The following is a 22,898-nucleotide window of genomic DNA, read 5'->3' as shown; positions in this document are numbered from 1 at the left end:
TAACAGAATCTCGAACAAGCCAATGTATAGTGTGTATGAATATGAATATGTACTTATTACCATCTAGAAATATTCTTCGCTGGGGAATTTCCATGACTTTTCCAGAATTTCAAGTAAATTCCCTGACTTTTCTCTGACCAATTGCAACGTCCCCGAATTTTCCCTGACTTGACAAAATGTAGACAGCCTGTATTCATCAAAATTTTTGTTTATATTTGAAAAAAGGGCAATCTTAATATGAAAAACGTAATTATCCCTCTAATTTTGAGATCACTTTGCGGAAATATTTTTTTTCGTAGGGAAGTGCTGCAAAAATGTTAGTAATGTTAGCTCTGAAGATACTTAATTAGGAATGTGTTGGGTGGATCAACAAACTAATATAAGTTCTCGCATATTACGTATCATCGTGACTTAGCTGTTACTATCGCCAAAAGCCCATCCCGATAAATCAACTAACGTTCTTTGCGTCATTAAAATAATTTCCCAATCCGTCTGAAAGTGATTAGATAACGGTACTTCTTGAACGTTTTACGGAGGGGAAAAATAACCAACATTAATTTGTTGTGTAAATTATATACTCACGATACTATAATATGATTGTTAAAAAAACCCACAGCGTACATCAGAGATGTTTCTTAATGATTGATGCACAGTGACTATAATCCATGACGCAGAAGGCAACCGGGAACCACGATCCCATCATCTCACCACGACAATCAAAGGGATCTGTTGAGCTATCACCAACGCAGCCATTGGATTAATACTCATGTACAGGCAGTATATATCTTATATCTAGGCTTTCCGTTCTTTAAATGATTCTTCCAATGGGAAATATTTAAAGTGTTTTGTTTTACATCCGCCATTGCAGGTTAAACTATATGTCATAAGAAACATCAATAATGGGAAGAAAAAAAATGAATACACAAAAACACGCAAACAAGCCAGTTTGTTTGTGTCTAGTGACGGGAACAGATGTTAGTTCTCAACACGTAGAGACCTGAAAATTTCGCGGGTTCATTTCGTGTTATGCTAAAATTCAAATAATTATACCTTACTGCTGCTTCTGTCATTGGTTCACTGTTAATCTGGAGGACTGAAGGCCAATTAGAGACCCTCACTCATAGAAGTGTCGAATCACAGGCCACCCGGTCGAGACGACTCACAAGTCAGCAGCCAATGAACAGTTGGCATTTGCCCGAGTGTGTAGAGGATATTGGAGTCTATCCTGGAGGTCATTGAACCCGCGAATTTTTCCGGTCTCTATCAACACGTAGCAACTGTTGTCTTAGAAAGCCTATTGTGTTCGACTGTGCTGTTGTCGTTGTGGTGTTGTGTTTTTTGTCACACCACTTGGATTCGCCTGTACGTCTCTGTTTTGTCGTTGTGTTGCCCACATTATCTGTTTAGTATCGTAGTTGGGTTCGTATGTACGTCACTTTATTGCTAGAGACATGCAAACTTCGCGTATTCATTTCGCGATAGGCTAGCATCAAAACAACTGTACCTTTCGTACCGCTTCTACGGTTGGCCCACATTTTATCCGGGGAACAGTGAGCCAATGGGGAACACTAAACCAAGAAAGTGCCGAATTACGGACAGCCTAGTTGAGACGTCTCACGCGTCAGTAGCCAATGAACAGGTGTCATTTCCGCGAGTATTTAAAAGGACTGTGGAGTCTATCCTAGAGGTCAATGAATCCGCGAATTTTGCGTCTCTATTTATTGCAAAGGTAGTTTTTTGTCTTTACTTGCTGTTATTGTTGCAGCTGTCTCGACATTTCCATCCCATTGTGTTCGTATGTGTTGTGATTTTTTTCTGGCAAATTCTGTGCTGTATATGCATTTTTACATCGCTGATATTGGCTTGTTTTCTGTGTGTTTACCAACTCATATTGTGTGTCCGTTATTGAGGGTTCTTATGACATACAGTATACCCAGCAATGGCGTATGTAAAAAAAAACATTGTATGCCTATAGACTTTCCATGAAGCACAGCTTTCAGTGTCACCCTGATATTGAAAGATGCAGCTGGAGATGATGACAGTATGTGTTTATTGACAGATCAGATCGCGGTATGACAAATAATAATTTTAAGGACTGCAGGCTGTCTCCTCCATACAATAGGTGAAGTAAATGTTTATGAAACAAATAAAATATTGTACACAAAAAAGTATTTTACTGTAACCCACTGGGTAGTGAAACCATTTTTTTCTTTTGCATATATCTGACTAAATAAACGATTTATCTTTAGTGACATACTGTCATCAAGGTATAGAGTGATGGCAACACTCCTATCTGTTCCTTGTCTTCAAGCTGCAACTAATGATTGTTTATCACATTTCAATTTAGATGCCTTCAATTGTTAACATCCCGATCTTCCCCCCTCATTTACTTCTGTCTAAATTTTCAGTTTGAAAAGTTGGAATTTTGTCAGTTATAATTACATGATGCAGTTATATGCTTAAATAAAATCATTTTATTTCGCCCTTTAGTTTCAACCGCGACCAGGAATGAATAATTAACTATAAATAGAAACCGGAAAAATTCGCGAATTCATTTCGCGATAGGCTAAAATACAAATCGCTATACCTTAGTGCTGCCTCAGCTATTGACTCACAACTCACCTGGATGACTTTGGGCCAATGAGAAACACCCAAGCAAAGCTTTATCGAATCACAGGCTGCTACGCTGGAACGCCTCACAAGACAGCAGCCAATGAGTGGGTGGCATTTGTCCTAATGTACGTAGAACGATGGAGTTCATCCTACAGTTCATTGAACCCGCGAATTTTTCCAGTCCCTAACTATAAAGCATTGCCTCCGGCATAGGCGTGCGCACGGTAGGTGCCACAGGTGCCTTGGCACCACCATTAGGGTTAACGTTATTTTGTTTTACTTTTTTACAAGCAGAAATAATACATACTTACAAAAATCCGTATTATTTCCAAAAAAATATGTTTTCCAATCGTGTCGAGTCATAACACTATCAGTATATCAATTATCAATCGAACCAACTATACACACTGAAACAAGCCAGTTGCAATTACTTGTGTTGTACACGCGGGCCGTGGCTACGAAACTTCTGAAAAGTAAATACTTCTCCTAGTTCTCCTCGAATTACATAGAATGCGCGCTCGGTGTCCACTGTTCACTCCACTCGGCAGGCGCACGGAATAATAGCCGTCGTCCGCCACGGTTTATTTAAAAAAAGAGAGAGAGTTTAGTTAGTTAAAAGGATAGGCTTACTCGATGACTTAAATGCAGTCGCCGACTAAACATTTTTGTTGTATTCCAAAAGTTAAAACTTTTGCCCACTCTTGTTTGTGTATTTTTATTATTTTAATATTTTACATATTTTAGGTATGTTACATAAACTCCCTTCATTTGTTGATTTTAAAACTTAACATTTGGGAATGTTTTTTTTCTAGCATTTATTTGGCGTCTTCATAAAAAAAGTAATTACGGTTTTTCAAAGCCACCAGCATGAATTCCGTGCAAACAATTTGTACAATTTACTTTATGGCTCAACAAAGCTGAAAACTGTAAATAGTTTAGTAGTTTTCCTGGTGATTATAACGTTCAAAGCCATAATTTGTCATAAAAAATGTTAAAATTTTTACATCTGTGTTTATGAATGTTTTTGTTCGGAAACACCTTAAATAGCACAATTTTGCGCTTTCAAATCCAAAATTTTCCGGGGGAGGACCCCCCCACCCCCCGCTTTAGGCTCGGGGTCCGTGAATGACAGGGCTGTTGTGTAATCTGGCACCACCAATACTGAAGTCCTGCGCACGCCTATGTTGCCTCGCCAATAAATGTCATATTCAATTTAGTTTCACTTTTCATCTTTGAACTGCACACCAAAACTATATTTGGCATCTTACGCCACTGAAGCTAAGTGTGTGCTAATCGGCCGCGAACTGAAACCGACGCACAGCACAGACAAACGTGGGAAGATAGTCAACTTTCAGCGAGCCGTGCGCTTATGTTTTCCTGCACGTGTGCTATTTTACAGTACGCGCATAAAAGAATGTCCCAGTTATAAATTTTAATAATAACAACCGTAAGTGTTGTAAAGTGTTGGCTCAAGGTCACAAAGAGTAAACTCAACAAACAGTTTTAGATAAGAGCATGCGCGAGTGCTGCTTTGTTGTTTTCTCGCTTGCAGCGCCACCTATGTTGAAAGAATGCCTCTTTCCCCAGTCATTAGAGGGTCAACCTGTAAACTTTATTTGGTTACAGGATGGAGCCTCTCTCCATTGCAATCTCTTTGTTCGAGAGTGGTTGAACGTCGAAGATTGGAACCGTTGGATTGGTCGTAATATTCGAGGCGACCGAGCTCTTTTTCGCTGGCCTCCACGTTCACCTGACATAACGCCATGCGATTTTTATTTCTTCCTTTGGGGCTTCATAAAATATCGCGTCTACGTTCCGCCGCTAACTAATGGTTTGCCAGAGTTGAGAACAGAATTGAAGAGGCTAAGGTTTCCATTATTCCGGACTTGTTAGCCAAAGTGTGGAAATAATTTGACTTGCGGTTGGACGTGTGCCGTATAACTAAAGGTGCACATACTGAACATTTGCAAGAAAAACTCGGTTAATTTAGCTTCAATTTGATGTATGATTTGTTGTAAATAGTCTAAATTAAACTGTTATAATATAGCAGAGGGCGTAACTAGAGGGGGCATACGGGGCTTGTGCCCCGGGCGCTGAATTTAGGGGGCTCTAAACTAGTAAAGTCATTTTAATTATTTACTATATTTACTTGAATATCGTAGTGTTTCAACACAAAAAAATGGTTGAGGGCAGATGGACTGAATTATTTGTATGTAATTCGTCAAATATTAAAAAAAAACTTATATTTCACTATCTAACTTGCGATGTATTAAAAATGAAATGACTGAAAATAAATCTATTTATTTACCATTTAAGTCAAATAAAAAATATTTGCAATAGGGGAATGAGTATATGTTGGCGATATGAGGTGTTGTCGGGAAAGGTTTTGATTTGTTACGCTACTGAATGTTGTGGCTGCTGTCTTGCCTTTACGCATTCAACTTTCCGTGCGTGTGTGCTGCGTGCGTGCTTCTTCGAACGTAGCTGTCTCTGTGAATGAACAAACTAGACAACGGTCCATAGAATCGCTTACGTCCATAACGACACGAAATCTGGGAGCAGAGAGAAGGGACTGTATGCCTGGCATGACATTTTGTGTTTTCACTCATGATATGCGTTTTAACTCATAATTAGGTACCGGAAGAATTCGCGGGTTCAATGACCTCTAGGATGAACTTTATAGTTCAACGTACACTCGGTCAAATGTCACCCTCTCATTGGCTGCTGTCTTGTGAAGGTGTCCCAACGTAGCGGCCTGTGATTCGATACAGCTTCGGTTGAGTGTTTCTCACTGGCCCAGAGTCGTCCAGGTGAGTTGTGAGCCAATAGCAGAGGCAGCACTGAGGTATAACTATTTGAATTTCAGGCTGTCGTGAAATGAATCCGCGAATTTTTCCGGTCTCTACTCATAATGTATGTATATATGGTTGATACCTTGTAAATAATTTGGCGAGTTATATAAGTGTGTTTGTTTAAATTGTATTAAGAAGTTAAAATCAATAAAGATCGCAGGCTTTTGCGGCCATTTTCTGGAGTTGCTTGGCTTGTGGGTTGTAGCAGCGTCAAAGATGGAGATATCACCGACACTAACTGCTCCCTGATGATGGCGAATGCAACGTTGACCGAAACGTCGGTGACGCGGCCTCAACCTAGAGGCCAAGCAACAACGTTAAAATGACTTTATAATGTAATCCTAGCATGAACTGAGAGCCAAAAATAATCTGTTTGAAAGTAGTAACAAATTAACATTTTATTCGTAGGCTATTTCGTTACTCTCTTAAGTTTTAGGTTCTCGTTGAAAATACTCGAAAAAAATTCTTTTCTCAAAACTGAAAAACACATTTTTTCCAGATTTTTTTTACATTGACAATTAAATATCTGAAAATCATCATTATAGGTTTGATCAACAATTATATTTTTTCTAAATTATTATCCAACCAAATTATAAGCAAGAAAAGATAGATTATTGAAATATTAATTAAGGAATACACTACTTTTAGCAGAAAAAAAGAACTGCTAACAACCTATTTTATCGTACGTTAATACTGCTTAAAGCTGTGGATGCGCGAATACGTTTCTCGTTCACCGAGGTTACGTAAAGATATACATCTGCACCCACCAACCTCGCAAAAACCTTTCTCTGCCCCAATTATTTGTGTTGCGGAGTAAATGAATTAGCTTCGTTATTCAGTTAAACCCTTCGCAATGCATTGCATACATTAAACATCTTCCAACAAATATGAATAAAAACACACAAATAAATATTCTCAAAATATATATGTACTTTATTAACTCTAACAGCACGATACTTTGTTTACGTATCAACTTCAAGTTGCACAGTTTGTAATCAGATATATATGTAGACTTGAAAATTACTACAAATTAACTATAACAACATACACCAACACTTGTCACTACAGACTGGCGCCGGGCGCGGCTCCGGTTTAAGTCTTACTGTGAGGTAACGTCTAAGTGAAATGTGGCGACCAACGAAGCCAGAGGACAGCATGTATTTTAACAGGCAGTCTAACGAAACGCGAAAACATTATTATTGGATTCAACAGATGGGTGCTATCACACGTTCTCAGCCCACAGCCAGCAGTTACGGAACCTCGCTTCTGCTGCACGTGCATGTTTAAAACATGCACCACGGCGAATTGTACCACTTAACATCGTCCACGTACGAGCACACCTCGCCGCTAGAACGTGCCGCGCCAGTACGACCAGACCGTGGTGCGAGTACTCGCGACACTACTTTATGCTTTACCAGATCAAGTCATCGACCACCTGCACTCCAAGTCAAAGAAATCAATTGCCATTTAACATCTTAAGGGGCCCCGCCTACCCGGGCACACATACGGCGAGCAAAGCTTCAGGGAAAACAACGCGATTTCAAAACCACTCAAGATATCCGAGCGGGGTCTGCTTACGAAAAGCATTTAAGATTTCGCTGAGGGCCGAAAAGTACTTTCGATTTCGGATGAAGTTTTTTAACTGTATTTTCAGAAGAGTTAAAATGGCCAAAACGTTTGTTTTCAGAGTAATTTTTAGGCGTAAAAAAAACGGTGCAGATTCTTGAAAGCACTTAAGGGGATTGGTGCACCAGCATCGTATTAAAAAAAACAATATATTTGTTAATGATTCAGCTGCTAGAGAAGATTTGAACCATTCTGGTGTAAAATTTATTTTTTTATTTTTTTATTTTAATTAAGTTATTGCTGATTTTCGGGAATTGTTTTAAATTCGAGCTTTATTTAAAAACTATAAAGAATTCAGTGGTAAAACATTCGCAGATAAATTTTCAGACACGGGAGATATGACTGTGACCATTATTTTATCTGTAATCATTATTAATTTAACGTATCTACAATTTGAATTTTAATAAATAAGCTGCTACGAAATTACGTGATATTCATTTGCGAATTTAATAACATTCGCGTTTTCATTTGTAATTCAAACGCCTACATATATGTCGGCTGAATGATTGACTTTATTTTAGTCTTTAGCTTATTGCAGTCGGACCTAAAGTAAAAATGTAGCTGTAGAAATTTGAGCAGCGTGCAAGCTCGGATACGAGGAATTATGGAGCGCGCTGGACAGTAGTGACACCTTGCGACAGTTTTCCAAACTTTTTGCAGCTCGTTCCCACCCAGCCACAGCTGTCTGCTGTTTACGAAGGGGAGACGGGATTTCGCGGGAAACTGATATGAAGGTCAACGTACTCATTTTCAGTAGATAAGATAACGTGTTTGGTATAGCTCGGCGTATAATTGAATGGTTATTCTCTGTTATTATTTAGCACAGTGATTTAGCTAGATGTTTTTTGTTGTAAGCGTGAGATTTATTCAGGAATAAAATGCAGAAGAAACCTCCACCAAGCAGCGTACACAAAAGAACAAAGCTATCGAAAGCCATTAGAGCGCTTAGAAAAAAGAATAAAGAAAGATACGAGATTTTTTTATTATAGCTTTTTTTACCATATATTTATTTTTCAGAGTTGCGTATGTACAACGCGATGGACGCGATGCGACAACAAAAAGATGTGTAAAATTTTAAACATGTTTTTTTTTTGTTTTTTCAGCAGTGCGTGAACCATTCATTAACTATACTCAACATGTATCCGTATAATTACGTTTGAGTTTTTTTTTATGACAGGCACCAATGTTAACAAGTTTATTAAGCCACAATAGACTTTTTTCAGAAAACTACGTGTAGCAGAAAACACTCAACATAGTATCACACAAAATCAGTTTACATGAATGCAGTTTTAAGAAGTAAGCTACGTAAATAATAGTTAAAAATTATTTAATATCTGCTGGTAACGTTTCCAAAGTATCAGCTTCGCCTTCATTCACGAACAATATTCGTGAGCTTATTTATTTATTATGCTGGCTATTCGTTGGTGACTGTTAGGACTGCAAAATTAGTAAATATTTTTCACCCTATCCTGAGTTAAATCTAAGTGTGCGCGGTTAGATGAGGACCTAGATGTGTCTCAGGCTTACGCCTTTACACTCTACTCATGCGGGGTATTAACCATGCGCGTAAGGGCGCGTTGCCATTGACCTGTAGGATAGTCTCAACAATCCTCTACGAACTCGAAAAATGTCACCTGCTCATTGGCTACTTGACTTGTGACAACTGTTTGTTGTAATGCCTGTGATTCATCGTTGATTTTGTTGAGGAATTTTCAGTGATTCAGAGCCTCCCATTTAACTGTGGCCGAATTGAAGAAGCAGTACACATGTTACATGCTTGAATTCATAGCGAATGGAAACCAAAAATATTTACTGATGTAGTGGTTGGTAAAAAAAAAAAAAAAATATTATTTGTATCGCGTCCATTGCTTCGCGCCATTATGGCTCCTATATTATATGGATTTATAAAATATAACGATTCATTTACGACACTTAAGATAAGGTGTGTAGGATTTTAAGAATTCACTTGAATTAATATTTAAGAACATATTTCAGGATAACTTGTGAAGACGCTCGTACAGACGGCACCGGTTGTGATGACTCATTGTTACCAGAGCAGGGGCCACGCATGTGAAACCTCAACACAACTCGAAAATCAGTAAGTGTTACATTGAAATGTGTCTGCTACAAATGTTCAGGAATTATAACTTTGAAATCGAGTAGAAATATTCCTGCAATTAGCATTAGGTATATTTTAATAGACATTGAAAGCGAATCATTAAGTAGCTTCAAAATCCAAATACCGGAATACAGATAGTCTGTAACAATACAGACCTCACAGACTAGATATGGTCCAGATTGTTAATACTAACACATTTGAAAAAAAAACTGACTAGTTACTGAATATGTTGAAATTTTGTAAACCTGTTACTTTAGATGATTGGTGATGTAATAATGTCTCTTGGAAACTACATAAGATTTTAACTGTTTTTATTTCTCCATACATTCGCAAATCACCATGGCGGCCATTTTACGATCACGATTTAGTTCTTAAATTTTAAATTAGTTTATTTGTTGAGAGCCTGGTACAATGTGTCTGACCACTAAAGCGATCCGAGCCGCGTAGTGTATACTACTGCGAGGTTGCCGAAGTAGGCTCGGGTCGGGACAAATTTCGCTGTGAAGAAACAAAGGTTTTTAATACATGAAAAATTATCCCAAAGCCGAAAATTTGTACAGTAGTAGAATGAAAATTTCTTAGTAACACGTCAAAAGTTTAAGTACTGCCGCAAACCTTGTGCGTCACACCAAAAACGGGCAGTTAAGTCCAAAATGACAATTTTTTGCAACGATCCACAATAATGGATATTGCAAATGCACTTTATGGAGTAGACCGTCAGTATGGAACCCAAAATAATCTAGAAACATTGCCCTATCTGAGGATAGTGATAAAAAGCACAAAGTTTTAACATGTTTCTATAGAATATACCTTTTAAATCATGAAAGTTAACGAATTCACTTTCATTCAATTTTAAGGAAATATAAATACATCTTACATAAACTTAAAGAGCCCAACGTGGAAATCGCTTGAATTAAACGTTGTTGCATATTTATTCATCTTTAAATTGGTATATTTTTTAAGTGTCTCATACAATTAGTTTGACCATTAAAGCGATCCGAGCGGCGTAGTGTATACTACTGCGAGGTTGTCGAAGTAGGCTCGGGTCGGGACGAATTTCGCTGTTAAGAAACAAAAATTTTTAATACATGGAAAATTATCCCAAAGCAAAAATTTTGTACAGTAGTAGAATGAACATTTCTTAGTAACATTGGTGATCACACCAATAATGAGCAGTTGAGTCCTTAATGATAATTTCTACAATGATCCACAAAAATGTTTCGTAAATTTAATAACTTTAATACTTTTTTAAGCCGGTTCTCATTATGGCACCAAAGTAATATAAAATAATGTCCTACATGGAAACTGTGATAAACACCTCAATGTTTAAACGTCCTATTATTAAATTGGTAATTTTAATCATAAAAGGTAAGAAAAATATATTTTTTATAGAAATTTGACTACATGTTACATAAATATGTTGAGTGTAGCGTCAAAATAACTTCATAAATATTGTCTGTGTGTTTTTTTTTTAAAGGTTTAAATGTGTATATTTTGAGTGTCTGGTACAATAGTCTGACCACTGATGTATTTCAAGATGCGTAGTGTGTGTGCAGCAGTGTTAGTCACTCGTGCTGGGACGTTTTTTGCTCCAGAAAACTAAGGTTTTTAATGTATGGTAATTCCAGACTGAATTTTACTCTGAAAGAATAAAAGTTTCCTAACTGCAAGTGATTTTTGCTGCTTACGTAGATAAAAATCTTCCAGGATGCGATTTGCTTAGTTAAAAATGTTAGTATGATCGACTCTTTAATTTCTAAATTATAAATAAATAACAACAATAGAACTTCCCGGAAAGTTGTGATAAACTGACGATATTACGCGAGTAGCAGACCCGTACGTGACTACAGCCAGAGAAAGGCTATTTTCCTTGACCGTTAGGATTTCTGGGACGAACACCCTCTCACAGCTGGGGTCATAAAATACGGTCAAACTCTTGCAAAAACATCCACCACCGCTCTTTGCCATTAGCAATTCAACGAAGTAAGCTAGGCGCAGCACTCCAATGAATTAACTTAGAAAAAAAATACTAAATATGTAATTCTATCAATACATTTTACAACACAACTTATGTTTTATTTATTTTCTGGAAAAAAAAAATATTATCATACGAATTATGTTATAAAAGTGACAAAACTCAATAAGCACATTTACGGTGTATCGTTTTCTTCAATTGTTATGTAGTAAACTAATTTCATATAATTAAATATATATATTTTATAATATAGGCTACATTAAAATTTTGCACAGTTCTGATTTAAAATAATATAATGTATTAGAAATAAAAAATAATTATATTTTTTGGTATTAAAATATTTTTTAATAATAAAATTTTTGTAACAAAATACGAACACACATATATAAAACCAGAGGTCCTCTAGAATTTTGATTTACAAGTTCCAAGCAGAAATTGTTAATTTTATTGTATCAAAAATCATTCATATAAGAAAAAAGAATATGTATATCTCAATAGATGTAACATGAATACACCCTATCATATGCATTAAATATATTTTAAGTAATTCCTAAATAAGACCAAGTTTATTGAGTGTCGCAGTACGCAGCGTGTTTCAAAGCCCGCCGGCCGTGAAAGATCAGTACGGCCGCAGTACACTGCAACGCTCGGGCAGCTTTAATGAGGCAACTAATTATGCTAGACTCTTTATAAATATACTATCTTAAAGCTAAAAGTATAATTAAAAACATTTATTTAGACATTTTTTCTTATTGGGCTCTTCAAATCGGTGTAAATCGTATTTTTATCTGGGTGGCAAAGATAAAATAAATATATGTCGTGAATTAATCGCTTTATAACATATCTTAAATATTAAAAATTAAAATTTTTCTAACATTAGTGGGCGTATTACAGTTTCTAGATTATTTTGGTAAGTTTACGGACAGTCAAAATTAAAAACTGTATAAATGGGTAGCATTTTAATGGACTGATGCAAGTTGCTGTCACCTAGGACTTAAATGCAAATTTTCGGTGATAACGCACAAGGTCTTCAGCGGTAAACATTCGGTATGTTATTAAGCATAGTCAACTCTACCACAGTACAAAAATTCAGCTTTGGACAAATTTTTCACAGGTTGTCTTGGTTTCCTGGAGTAACACGAAAGTCTACGCGGGGAAGGGCGGCTACCTGATCCGAGAAAGAAGGATAGTGCGAGATGGGAAGCGAAGATAAGAGCTGGTTGGGTGTCCGTGTTGGAGAGAGAGAGAGAGAGAGAAAGGCGATATTGTGGAAGACCTTCGAAAGATTCCCGCTAGATGGCAGGCCTCAGAGCTGCAACATTCGACAACCTCCCCTCACAGAAGCTTTCTCGCCACTAACTTGCCAAATCTCACCCGCTAGCTTATATACGTGCTGGCTGGCCGTACAGTAGTAATAAACAAGCATTTATAAAACACTTAAGCTCATTTCCAACAAATTCTGACGAATGACTGTTTTTTGTCCTGCACCAATCCCCTTAAGGGACTTGCATTACACCTTTATCTTCATTTATCCGCAATATAATGTTACGGTCACCGCTCAAATTTCACAGTTATCCTGTGACGACGAGAAGACTGCGCTTCAGTTCAGAGCCTTGCGCTTAGAGGCGATACCGCGCTAGAAGCATCAGCGAACATCACGCTTATCATCCCGCCTCACTAACACAGATACACCCCTGACGAGGCGGGGCCCTTAAAAGAGAATTATTTTATAACAATAGAACGTAAACTTGTCTCTTCACAAGAAAGCCAGACAACTATAAAACAAATGTTAACTGTATCTTCTGAACACGATTTGAGACACTATTCATGCTACACTCATACACAAGAGGGAAAACACATTATTTTTCATATTGAAATACTGGATTTTAATTAACATTCATTAGAATATTTTTATATGAAATATTCTAAGCTAAAGATATTGCAGTACAAAGTCATAAATTAACAATTCGTTTTTAGAACTATTGAGCCAATATGTCCTTTATCACTGCACCAAATGTCTCCTATAAGGTGCACTAAGTCTTATAAAGGTTATCCTGCACAGTTTCTGGGTCTGTAATAATTCAAACACCTGATTGATTAAATCACTAGTAGTACTTTAAATTGTGTTTAATATAAAAATACAGGTAATATTTATCGCTGCGTTTAGAAACATATCTTCAAATATAACTTATACCAAAATTTGTGCAGAATTATTTTCTTCAATTTTTATGAAAATAGCTGCTTATTTTGCGTATTTATATTGTAAAAGAGACAACACATAAATACAAAAACATCATAAAAAGTAATACAGTACGTTCTACAAATGAAGAGCGCTACTCTAAAAATAAATTACAAGTGTCAATAGTATGAATATTGTTTAACAGGGAAACAAAGAGCCCAAAACTCTTGTCAAAGTATGGAATTTTTAGTAGTCGTTCCCAACACTATAAAATATTGTAAGATATGAGATCAGCATTTGTCTGTAGGTACATTATAGGTATATAAAGCTGCCAAAGGCCAAACACATCACAAAGCTTGAAATTATTAGGAAGAATTGCTCTAGTCTATATTCTTTTTTTATTGATTCATGCACCTAAGCTGTGATTTTGTTACGACATATTCATAAATTCTAAAGGAATGGTTAAACAGTCTTAAGAAGCTTCTCATAGGATACGTACTTTTTATCACAGAAATATGATAAAGGTACCTCCCAACATGTTATTAATATCGTATAGCTCACAAAATGAAAGTAAAAAAAAAAACACACAGGGACCATTTTTACAGCTCGATACTCTCCTCCAAGTCTTAGCAGCGGCCCGAGGACAGGCCTATCGCACTGTCGTTGCTCCGTCAACCTGTGTCGTCTCTGGCAGGTCACAGTTTTCAGCAGCCTTCAAAGCACCTACGTTACGTAAAATTGCCAACACACGCAAAAATTAACTCTATTTAAATAATTTCTTGTTATTACGAAAAGGCACTTGAATTTTTTTTTCTCCAGGAATATAGTTAAGTATTTGCATGAAGTATGTGGTAACGAAGACTCGGGTCCTTTTACTCACTCAATAACATATTTTAGCATGCCTTATTTGGGTAATCGGTAACCACTCGAGTGGTTGTTGAATGAAGAACCGTACCGTGACGTCCGCACAAACGAGCACTATCTCGCAGGCCTGCCGGAGTGTCCAGCGCTGAAGGTCCTCGACCTCCCCGGAGGTCATATGATCCTGCAGTCGCAGCACTTGAGGGTGTAGTAGAGGCAGTCCATGGCGCAGCTGTCGTCGGGGTCGTGCGCCATCGAGGAAGGCCCGTCCACCGCGTCCGGACGACGCACGCCGCGCTCGCTGGTCACCACGCCGCGCTCCAGGTCCCCGTCGTCGTCGGCCCCCGTCGCCGTCAGCGGCTCCTCCGACAGGTGCACGATCTCGTCCTCGCGGCAGAACCGCCGCCGCTCGTCGCCGGGCGACGCGATCTCGCTGTAGATGTCGCCCGACGACGCAGCAGACGCCTCGGCGGCGGCGCCGGCGCCGGCGTCCTCCGTGACGCGCGACGAGTCGTCGTCGCGGCGAGCGTCGCCCGACGACGACGACGGCGGCGGCGACAGCGACGACGTCTCGGGCGCGTGCTCGCCGAAGCCCGAGTCGCCGGACGGGTCGGCGCTGCGCAGGTCGCCCACCGAGGTGCTGCGGTCCACGAGCAGGCCGTCGAACTGCGTCTCCTTGTCGGCGCGCGCCCCCGGCGACTGCTGGCAGGGGCTGCACCCCCACGACACGTGGTTCATCGGGTAGTACGTCTCCGACATCATCCTGCACAGACGGGCATCGGTGTTAGCGAAGATCATCCTCCGCCACTGCGCACAGTGTAGAGGTGGGTTGCAGAGTATCAATCTGCTACTTTGTAACTGATACACGCCTGTAACAAGTTTTGCAAACGAGTACACTATTCAAGTATCAAGTACTTTAGTAGCAGTTTAGAATTCACCTGGAACAACACCACGGCCAATGTGTGCAGAACCCGATCGCAGATGTCGGTCACTTGGGCGCAGCTTGTGAAAGGGGAGGGAGCGGCACGACGAATAAGGGATAAAGAAGGGAAAGAATGTAGGGGAGGGGGAAGCCTAAGATGTACATCGAGTTCTGTCCCTGCCCGAACACGCCCGAATATTCACCTTCGGCCAACCTCGGGTTTATTTATATATATTTATATTTCTCTGTTTATTTTAATGTAGCTATACTAACCTAACTAACCGTCCATAGTGTTTTAAAGTGTTTCAATGTAGCTAACCTAACCGACCACTTTCAATATTTGAATTCATTTTTCCTGCGCAAAAATAAAACAAATCCCGAGATCGGCCGAAGGTGAATATTCGCGCGTGTTCGGGCAGGGACAGAGCTTGATGTACATCTTAGGCTTCTCATCGAAGTACCCCCAGTACGCAGTGCGTGCTCCTTGCGAAGATTGAAGACTCAGATTACGAAAGGCGGGGTAAGAGAACACCGATACCTTTTTTCGACTACGAAGAATGTAGAATAAGAAAACTGATACCTTTTTACGAAGAACGTGGAAAGAGAAAACTGATACCTTTTTACGCTGGTGATGACGGCACGGAGAATGTGTAACCTGTAACGAGAATGCTGATACCTTGTTGCTTCCTGGGACCGCTACTGCTGTAGCTGATACAGAAGTATCAGCTACTTGTATCCAGTACATTACTGTATTAGTAACTGGTTGGAACAGATACCGAAAATTGTTGTAACAACCCACCTCTAGCACAGTGCACTAGTAGCCGTCGTCTTCATTTATTTATATACATATTTGGTATGACAGGGCATGAATGCTATCTTCGCAAACAGTTAATAAAGTTATTCGTGACGATCTGACATTTACTTACAGGCTACTATCTGTAATCGCCAGGTTATTTCAGGGCAGGTACGTCAAGAGAAACTAAATGTCCCGGAAGCAAATAATTTGGCCGGTCCATTTCCCCATCACGTAATGCAAAATGTTTGAAACCCTTCACTATACTTATAAAAAAAATCCCTTTCAGCACAGTTTACAGGCGTAGGTAGATTTCGCAGTACCTATTTCTTCTGAAAATGTTTTGGTAAATTCTATAAACTCCTGGAAAATTATAACATCCAATATATTCTCCAATATTCTAAAATATTCGATAAAATATTTTATCATAATCTATGCAGAGAAAATGTTTCGAATGTTTTTAACACAGTGCATCCAGCGTTGACAATAAATAGCTCACTACGAATTTCATATTGTGTCTACTAGAGAAGTTATGAAATTTTTTTTGACTTTCAAACAATAATTTTCATCGTATAGAAATTTTCTTTCGACCAAGGTTCAAGATAATATTAAAATGGTTTTAAATAAATTCGAACAAATTTTATACTGAAGAGGATTATGAATTTTTGTAAAAATTTCAACTCCAGTTTTTACGGTAGTAGTTCGTTTTATCTAAAATGGTTTCAGCCAAAGGTTTTAAATAAATTTTAAAATTTTTACAATAAATTATAATAAATATGATACTAATGACTTTTTGTCTTTCAACTCTTGTTATTCCACTCCTAGCAGTAATTGTGTGTTACTTAAAACTTTACTTTAGACAAACGTTTTATAAAAAATTTTAAAAGTTAAACAAAAATAAGAATGGATTCGAAATGCACATGGTAGAGATGTTATACATATTTTATTATTTCAACCCCAGGATTTTTACCCTTTGCAGTTAAGGTTTGTATAATCAATAACTGTTTCAAATAGAAGTTTTAGATAGAAATTATAAGTTTTAAAAACAATGTGTACGGATTTAATAGTGTGCATACTAAGGTAATTATTAAATTATTTTTGTATTTTCACCCTCTTCATCCGCCCTTTGCAACAATAGTTAGTTGTATCAAAAATTGTTTCACACAAAAGTTGAAATGATTTTTTTAAGGTTTACAAAAATATATATGGATGGATTTGATAGTGTGCCTACTAAGGGAGTCGTGAATTTTTTTGCCATTCAACCCCTGTTTATTCTACCCCTTGCAGTAATTGTTGGTCGTATAAAAAAATTATTTCAGGCGAAAGATGTATATAATAATTTAAGGTTTTACAGTAAATCAGAACGGATTTAATAGTGTATATGGTGCGGAATATATTAGATTTTAAAAAAAAATCCCCTTTTTTTTAAATCCCCTTCAACGTGGCCTGTATTATCAAAAATTGTTTTAGACAAAAGTTCTAGATAAAAATTATAAGATGTATAAACAATTCGAACGGCTATAATGATGTACACTAAGTACGGTATGAATTTCCTTTTTTGTATTTTCACCCCTTTTCATCCACCCTTTGCAGCAATGGTTAGTTGGATCAAAAATTGTTTCACAAAAGTTTTAGATAATATTTCTAAGGTTTACAAACAATTTTAATGGATTTGACAGTGTACATATTAAGGGAGTTATGGATTTTTCATTGATTCTACCCCTACCTCATTTTTCAGCGGCCATGAGACGCGGGCAACTACAACTTTAATTACACCAGTTCACGAATGTCGACTTCAACAAGTAAACTAGGATTTATGCCTTGTCGAGCCATAACATTTAATGCGGACGATGTACTGCTAGCGGATGTTAAATTATTAATTTTTTCAACGATTCCCGGAACTAAGAATGAGACACCGATTTAGGTCAAGAGGTCAAAAACTATTTTGTAATATTCAGTAGTCCATTGTCGTGTATTTTCTTCTGGCTGTTAATGCCACACAATAATGAAGTAGTGATAACCTTACAATTATTTATATTGACGAAGTCAAGATAGCGGGGATCAATAACCCTTTACGCGCTCTACGCCAAATATTTACAGGCAATGTTGGGCCTGAGGTCATTAGCACAGCAGCAAACAGTGGGCACGACATGGTCACATACACTCGGTAGGGTCGGAGTGATCAGGAAGTGTTTCCATCAGTACAAAAAGTCTGCTGAATTTCCATTAGTACCTCCTTGAAGCACCATAGAGTGCCGACAATTCAACAATCAACTACAAGTAAAGGCCCGTCTACAATTTCAATTTCCCAAATTGTGTCCGACGGACACTGATCGCTGACTGACCCACGTGACCCTGTGACGTCATGGATGGTGTGGGCGATGGTCGGAATCTCTCTGGTCGGAATACATCGGCCAACTCGAACATTTCGTCCCAATCTGCGTCCTTTGGTAGCAGAGAAGAACGCTCGTGATATCTGTTGTTTCCGGTTCCCGTGTCAAAGAGGTAAACAGAAAACAACTGACGGTGTGGAAGGAAGCCCAGAAGACAGAGAGAAAATTTAGACCACTGGTGTCCGTTTGCGACTGGCGCTTTTCAAAGGCCGAACACACGAATTAATTTATTAGCATATGCTTCTGCCTCACAGGATAAATAAATATTATTGAACTCCCACAACTTTCACAAGTTAAATGAATATTCTAAACTTAGCTGCGTACTCTTTTACAATGCATAAAAAAATCAAACAAAAAAACAATCGAAAAACATATATTTTGGCGCTGTATATTTAGTACGCTCTGGTGACTACTTTAGAAATCAGCAGATTCGGACATTGGACATCACAACTGTAGACAGGGTCTTTTACCGTGCGACGACGTGACGTCATTCACATTAGAATAAGGGTACGGACCGCCAGCAGGTTCGGACTGTTGTAGAAGGGCCTTAATTATACACACATCAGTACTGGCCCATTCCCGCGTTGACGGTCATCAAGACGTCTGTTTCCTACACAGGATGTCCGGAAATACCTGGTCAACCAATTTCTGGATTTTTTTTTGGATACTTCAGTAACAAACGCAAATTTTAGCTCCAAAAATATAATGGCAATAAGCATGGGGCATTCCTGATTGTCAGGTTAATGAAATAAACCCACCCACACACTGTAAAAACAATTTTAATTTTACAAGTAAATTCTTTGGAAACATATTAACCAAATAGTTTCTTATAAATCTAAAAATATAACTATGTAAATACATTTCTGTATGGTATTGTTACGACATATAATGTGAGGTGAACTGGGTTCGTAAGGGATAGCCGAATTAAGTTTTCCAACTACAGATATATTGATTACTAATATTTACATTAATAATAAATAACATTCCTTAAAATGTCATATCTCAAATCATTGGCACTTAAAAATGTTTATCCTCAAGTCACTCAATGTCTTTCAAGTTCTGCAGTTCGCACTCCTCTTTGGAGCTAGGCTCAACAGTGGTTCGCCCCTTACCTCGCGCCTGTCCACACACACACACACAGTCTCGCGTCACTCAGTCGCCACACTCCAGTCGAACTCCGCGTCGCGCCACTCTCAGAGGGATCTCTCACCCTCTTCGCCGATGTCGCACTTCCCTTCGCTCGGAATCCTATCGGAACTGCCGCAGAGGTCGGAGTCGCTGCTTAAGTAGTGTGTGGCGCCCTTCTCGAACCTACGACAGCAGCCCTGACGAGTCGCGTCATTCTGACGCTTGAACAGTCGAGAAGGGTGGCGTCTATTATCGCCACTCCGCGCGGCGGCCCGCGGAATTCCCAAGGTCGCTCAGCGATAGTAACGGCGCCGAGGCAGGACGATGTTTACGATGCGGAGGGGGTAGGGGGTAGCGACGACCCTTGTAAGCCGTCCAGGCACGCGTGGCATGCCTTACGTCTGTGGCGGCCACGTGATATGCGCATGACGCTAGTGGCCTGGTAGTGTCGCCAGTCAACTCCGAACCTGGCGCGTATCTCGGTCCTGTTTGCATTCGTAATAGTAAAAAAGAATACCGTGTAAATTATGATTAACATAGAGTTCCAGCATACTTGCTGCAAGTTCACAGAAAATGTTTTTAGAGAAAGGAACAGATTTTTACTAGTGGCACACTAAAATAAAATATTTTAAAAACAGGGTTTTTGAAAAATTGTTAAATAGTAGTATACGAATGTATGTCCGGCGGCAGGATGCAGGATGTGGATGGTGCGGATTGTGATTGTCGGTCCGCCATCTTGGATTGTGACGTCACGTCGGCCATCTTGGACGAGCGTAACGGGACACAGCATAACGGGACACGGTGTAACGGGACATAACGTAACGGGACAAGTAGATCACGGCGGCCATTTTGGATCCGCCATCTTGGATCCGCCATCTTGGATGACGTCATTTTGTTTTCTCGAACTTTCCACCATTTTGTTTTCCACCATCTTGGATTATGACGTCACCGTTGCAATTTCCGTTACGGCCGCCATCTTTAACTTTTTTATTTATTATCCGATTTTAATGAATTTTTTTTAAATTTATAAAAAAAATTAAATTAATAAAATTTTAATAAAATATTTATAAATATTGAACTTTTTAGACACGGAGTTCGGAGTCCTCGGTTCGAACCCGACGAGGTCAAAAAATTAAAAATTGCGACCGATCCTTCCCCCTGTGGTGGCTGCTGACAGACTGCCCCCCACCACTTTTTTCAAAGCATATATATCGACAGTGAGCATGACGTCATGTCCGCCATCTTGTCTTCGATGTTGGAAACCATCATCATTGTATCGGCGGCGAGAGTGCGCTGACGCCTAGTTAGTTTGATTCTTACCCGCTAGAGTGCAGTAATCATTTATTACTGTGACACCCGCCATCTTGAAATTTGGCCGCCATCTTGAAAATCCGTAATTTTAATGCTAGAGATTCGGGAAAAAGTTCAAAATCCATTAAATAAATTTGTAATCTATATACTGATTGATTAGATCGACTAAGGTCCTTGGTTTGATCCCTGGCCGATACAAAACAACTTTAATTTAAAAAAATACTAAAAAAGTGACAGGATTGAGAAAATAAAAAACACCGCAAGTACTTTTAAAAACTTTTATTACATAAATTCAATACACTACTACAAGTACAAAAAATAATACACAGACATAGAACTAAAGTCTTGTGGATTTCTCGATGTCTGCATCTGCCACCCACGAATTAAAGCGAGGTGGAAAGCCCCACCACTTGACGTAGGACAGTCCGTTTCTTCGTTTTATAATCTTCTCCACCAAGTACATATCAGGATACAACGTAGGCTGAATCTCTTCGGCATAGAAGCCGCCACGGATAGGTTTGTGGTCCAAATCTTCGAGGTAGTAGGTCCTAGGCTCTGATTCACGAACATGTGTCACACGGAAAAGTTCGGGACTCCAGTTCGCAGTGAAACCTTTCTCGAAGATACCTTTCTGCTTGGAGATTCGCACAATGTCACCGACGTTAGCTTTACGCTTTCGTGGATCTTTCTTCTTCATGTTGGAAAACACTGTTCGAAGCAGGCGATTGTCCCTTACATCCTTTGGCTTCATTTTCGTGGTAGAATGCACCGCGGAATTATACTCGTTTATTAGTTTCGGCAAGATGTCAAGCCACTTGTAATTTCCGTTAGCCGTGAACTGCCGCCACATCTTGGAACGCAAAGTTCTGTTAAACCTTTCGACAACGGAGGCTTTGACGTTACTAAATGTAGAGTAGTGTTTGATGCCATACTTCTTCATCAAAGCCTTGAAGGTTGTATTGTAGAATTCTTTCCCGAGGTCCGTTTGCAGGTGCGACGGTACACGTCCATCACGCAAAATATTGTTCATGGCCTTGGCTACTTCAGTTGCAGTCTTTGATTTGACAGGTCTAGCCCAAGCGAACTTGCTATAAACATCGATGACTGTCAACATGTACTTGAAACCTTTATTCATTCGGGAATACGGTATCATCTCAACAAGGTCCGCCTGGAATAAATCATCAATTCCACGAACTATGACTTTGCGACGAAGGTATTTTCGTCTAGCAGGAGCATGAAGTTCGTGAGCGATTCCGGTTCGACTCATTGTATGTAGCCGGCTTCCCTCAGTTCTTCAAGTATGGAGACTATTTCGTTGATGTGCGAATAGTTTCCTACGCTAAGCGAAGCATGTAGAATTCTAAGGCGATCAACTAATTCATTAGGATCGTCCCAATATACATAGTCAAATATCTGACCACTTTCTAGCTTTTTTAAACCTTCGCCATGTATTGTTAGTTCACTGAAGAGATTAGCGAGAATGTCGATTTTTTCATGATCTACGTCTTTATATACACCACTATCTGGATCGTTATCGCGAAAATGTGCATTGGTTAGCTCTAGCAGTTTTTTGTACTCTTGTAAGTCTTTGTGAGAATATCCTTTAGGCTCCCTGCGAAACAGCAATTCGTACAGACCAGGAGTCCCGCGCGTTTTGAACTCTTCTACGCGAACGATATTTCCTGGTAGAAAGTCTATTTCTTTAGCACCGAGGAACCACTTATTATGTTTTCTGTACACTCCGTAGGTCGTGTCATTATTCCGACTCGTAAACGATATCAGGTATGGTCGGACCATTGCATTCACTTGATGTCCCTTTTTCGGTATTTTTTTCTTGTGCATGGTCTCTGTACTTGTTAAGTCTTCTTCTTCTCGATCTGGTTCATACTTTCTCTTCTTTACAGTTGGCATTTCATCTTCAACTTCTGTCTTCACAATGATAGCTGGTTCTTCCATGTTTTTAAGTTCGTCGAGGCGACTAGTGATTGGTTTAAAAATCTCCTCATTTTCCATCTCACGTGCAAGTCTGGTTCGTCTAGCAAGTAAATATTTTTCACGAACAGACTGTATAGCTCGATGAAGGTCACTGGCCAGGTCTGACATTGTACTGGCTGAAAACGTATTGC

At 39.0% G+C, this 22,898-nt stretch overlaps 2 protein-coding genes across 2 annotated transcripts in view; both read right to left on the bottom strand.

Annotated features, from left to right (window-relative positions):
• The window catches only part of LOC134533334 (mitochondrial enolase superfamily member 1-like), a 151,515-nt gene that overhangs the window by 57,550 nt on the left and 71,067 nt on the right, over positions 1 to 22,898 (bottom strand). The gene's annotated exons all lie outside the window — the stretch shown is intronic.
• Positions 6,378 to 22,898, bottom strand: part of LOC134533345 (uncharacterized) — a 33,357-nt gene continuing 16,836 nt past the window's right edge. Inside the window, exon 3 of the mRNA XM_063370869.1 lies at positions 6,378 to 14,988. Within this exon, the coding sequence (XP_063226939.1) occupies positions 14,400 to 14,988 (589 nt within the window). The 3' untranslated portion in view covers positions 6,378 to 14,399. The remainder of the gene's footprint in view (positions 14,989 to 22,898) is intronic.

This window comes from Bacillus rossius, chromosome 1 (assembly GCF_032445375.1).
Source record: "Bacillus rossius redtenbacheri isolate Brsri chromosome 1, Brsri_v3, whole genome shotgun sequence".
Taxonomy (NCBI): domain Eukaryota; kingdom Metazoa; phylum Arthropoda; class Insecta; order Phasmatodea; family Bacillidae; genus Bacillus; species Bacillus rossius.
The sequence above is the reverse complement of the archived record's forward strand: the minus strand, read 5'-3'. Positions and strand labels throughout refer to the sequence as shown.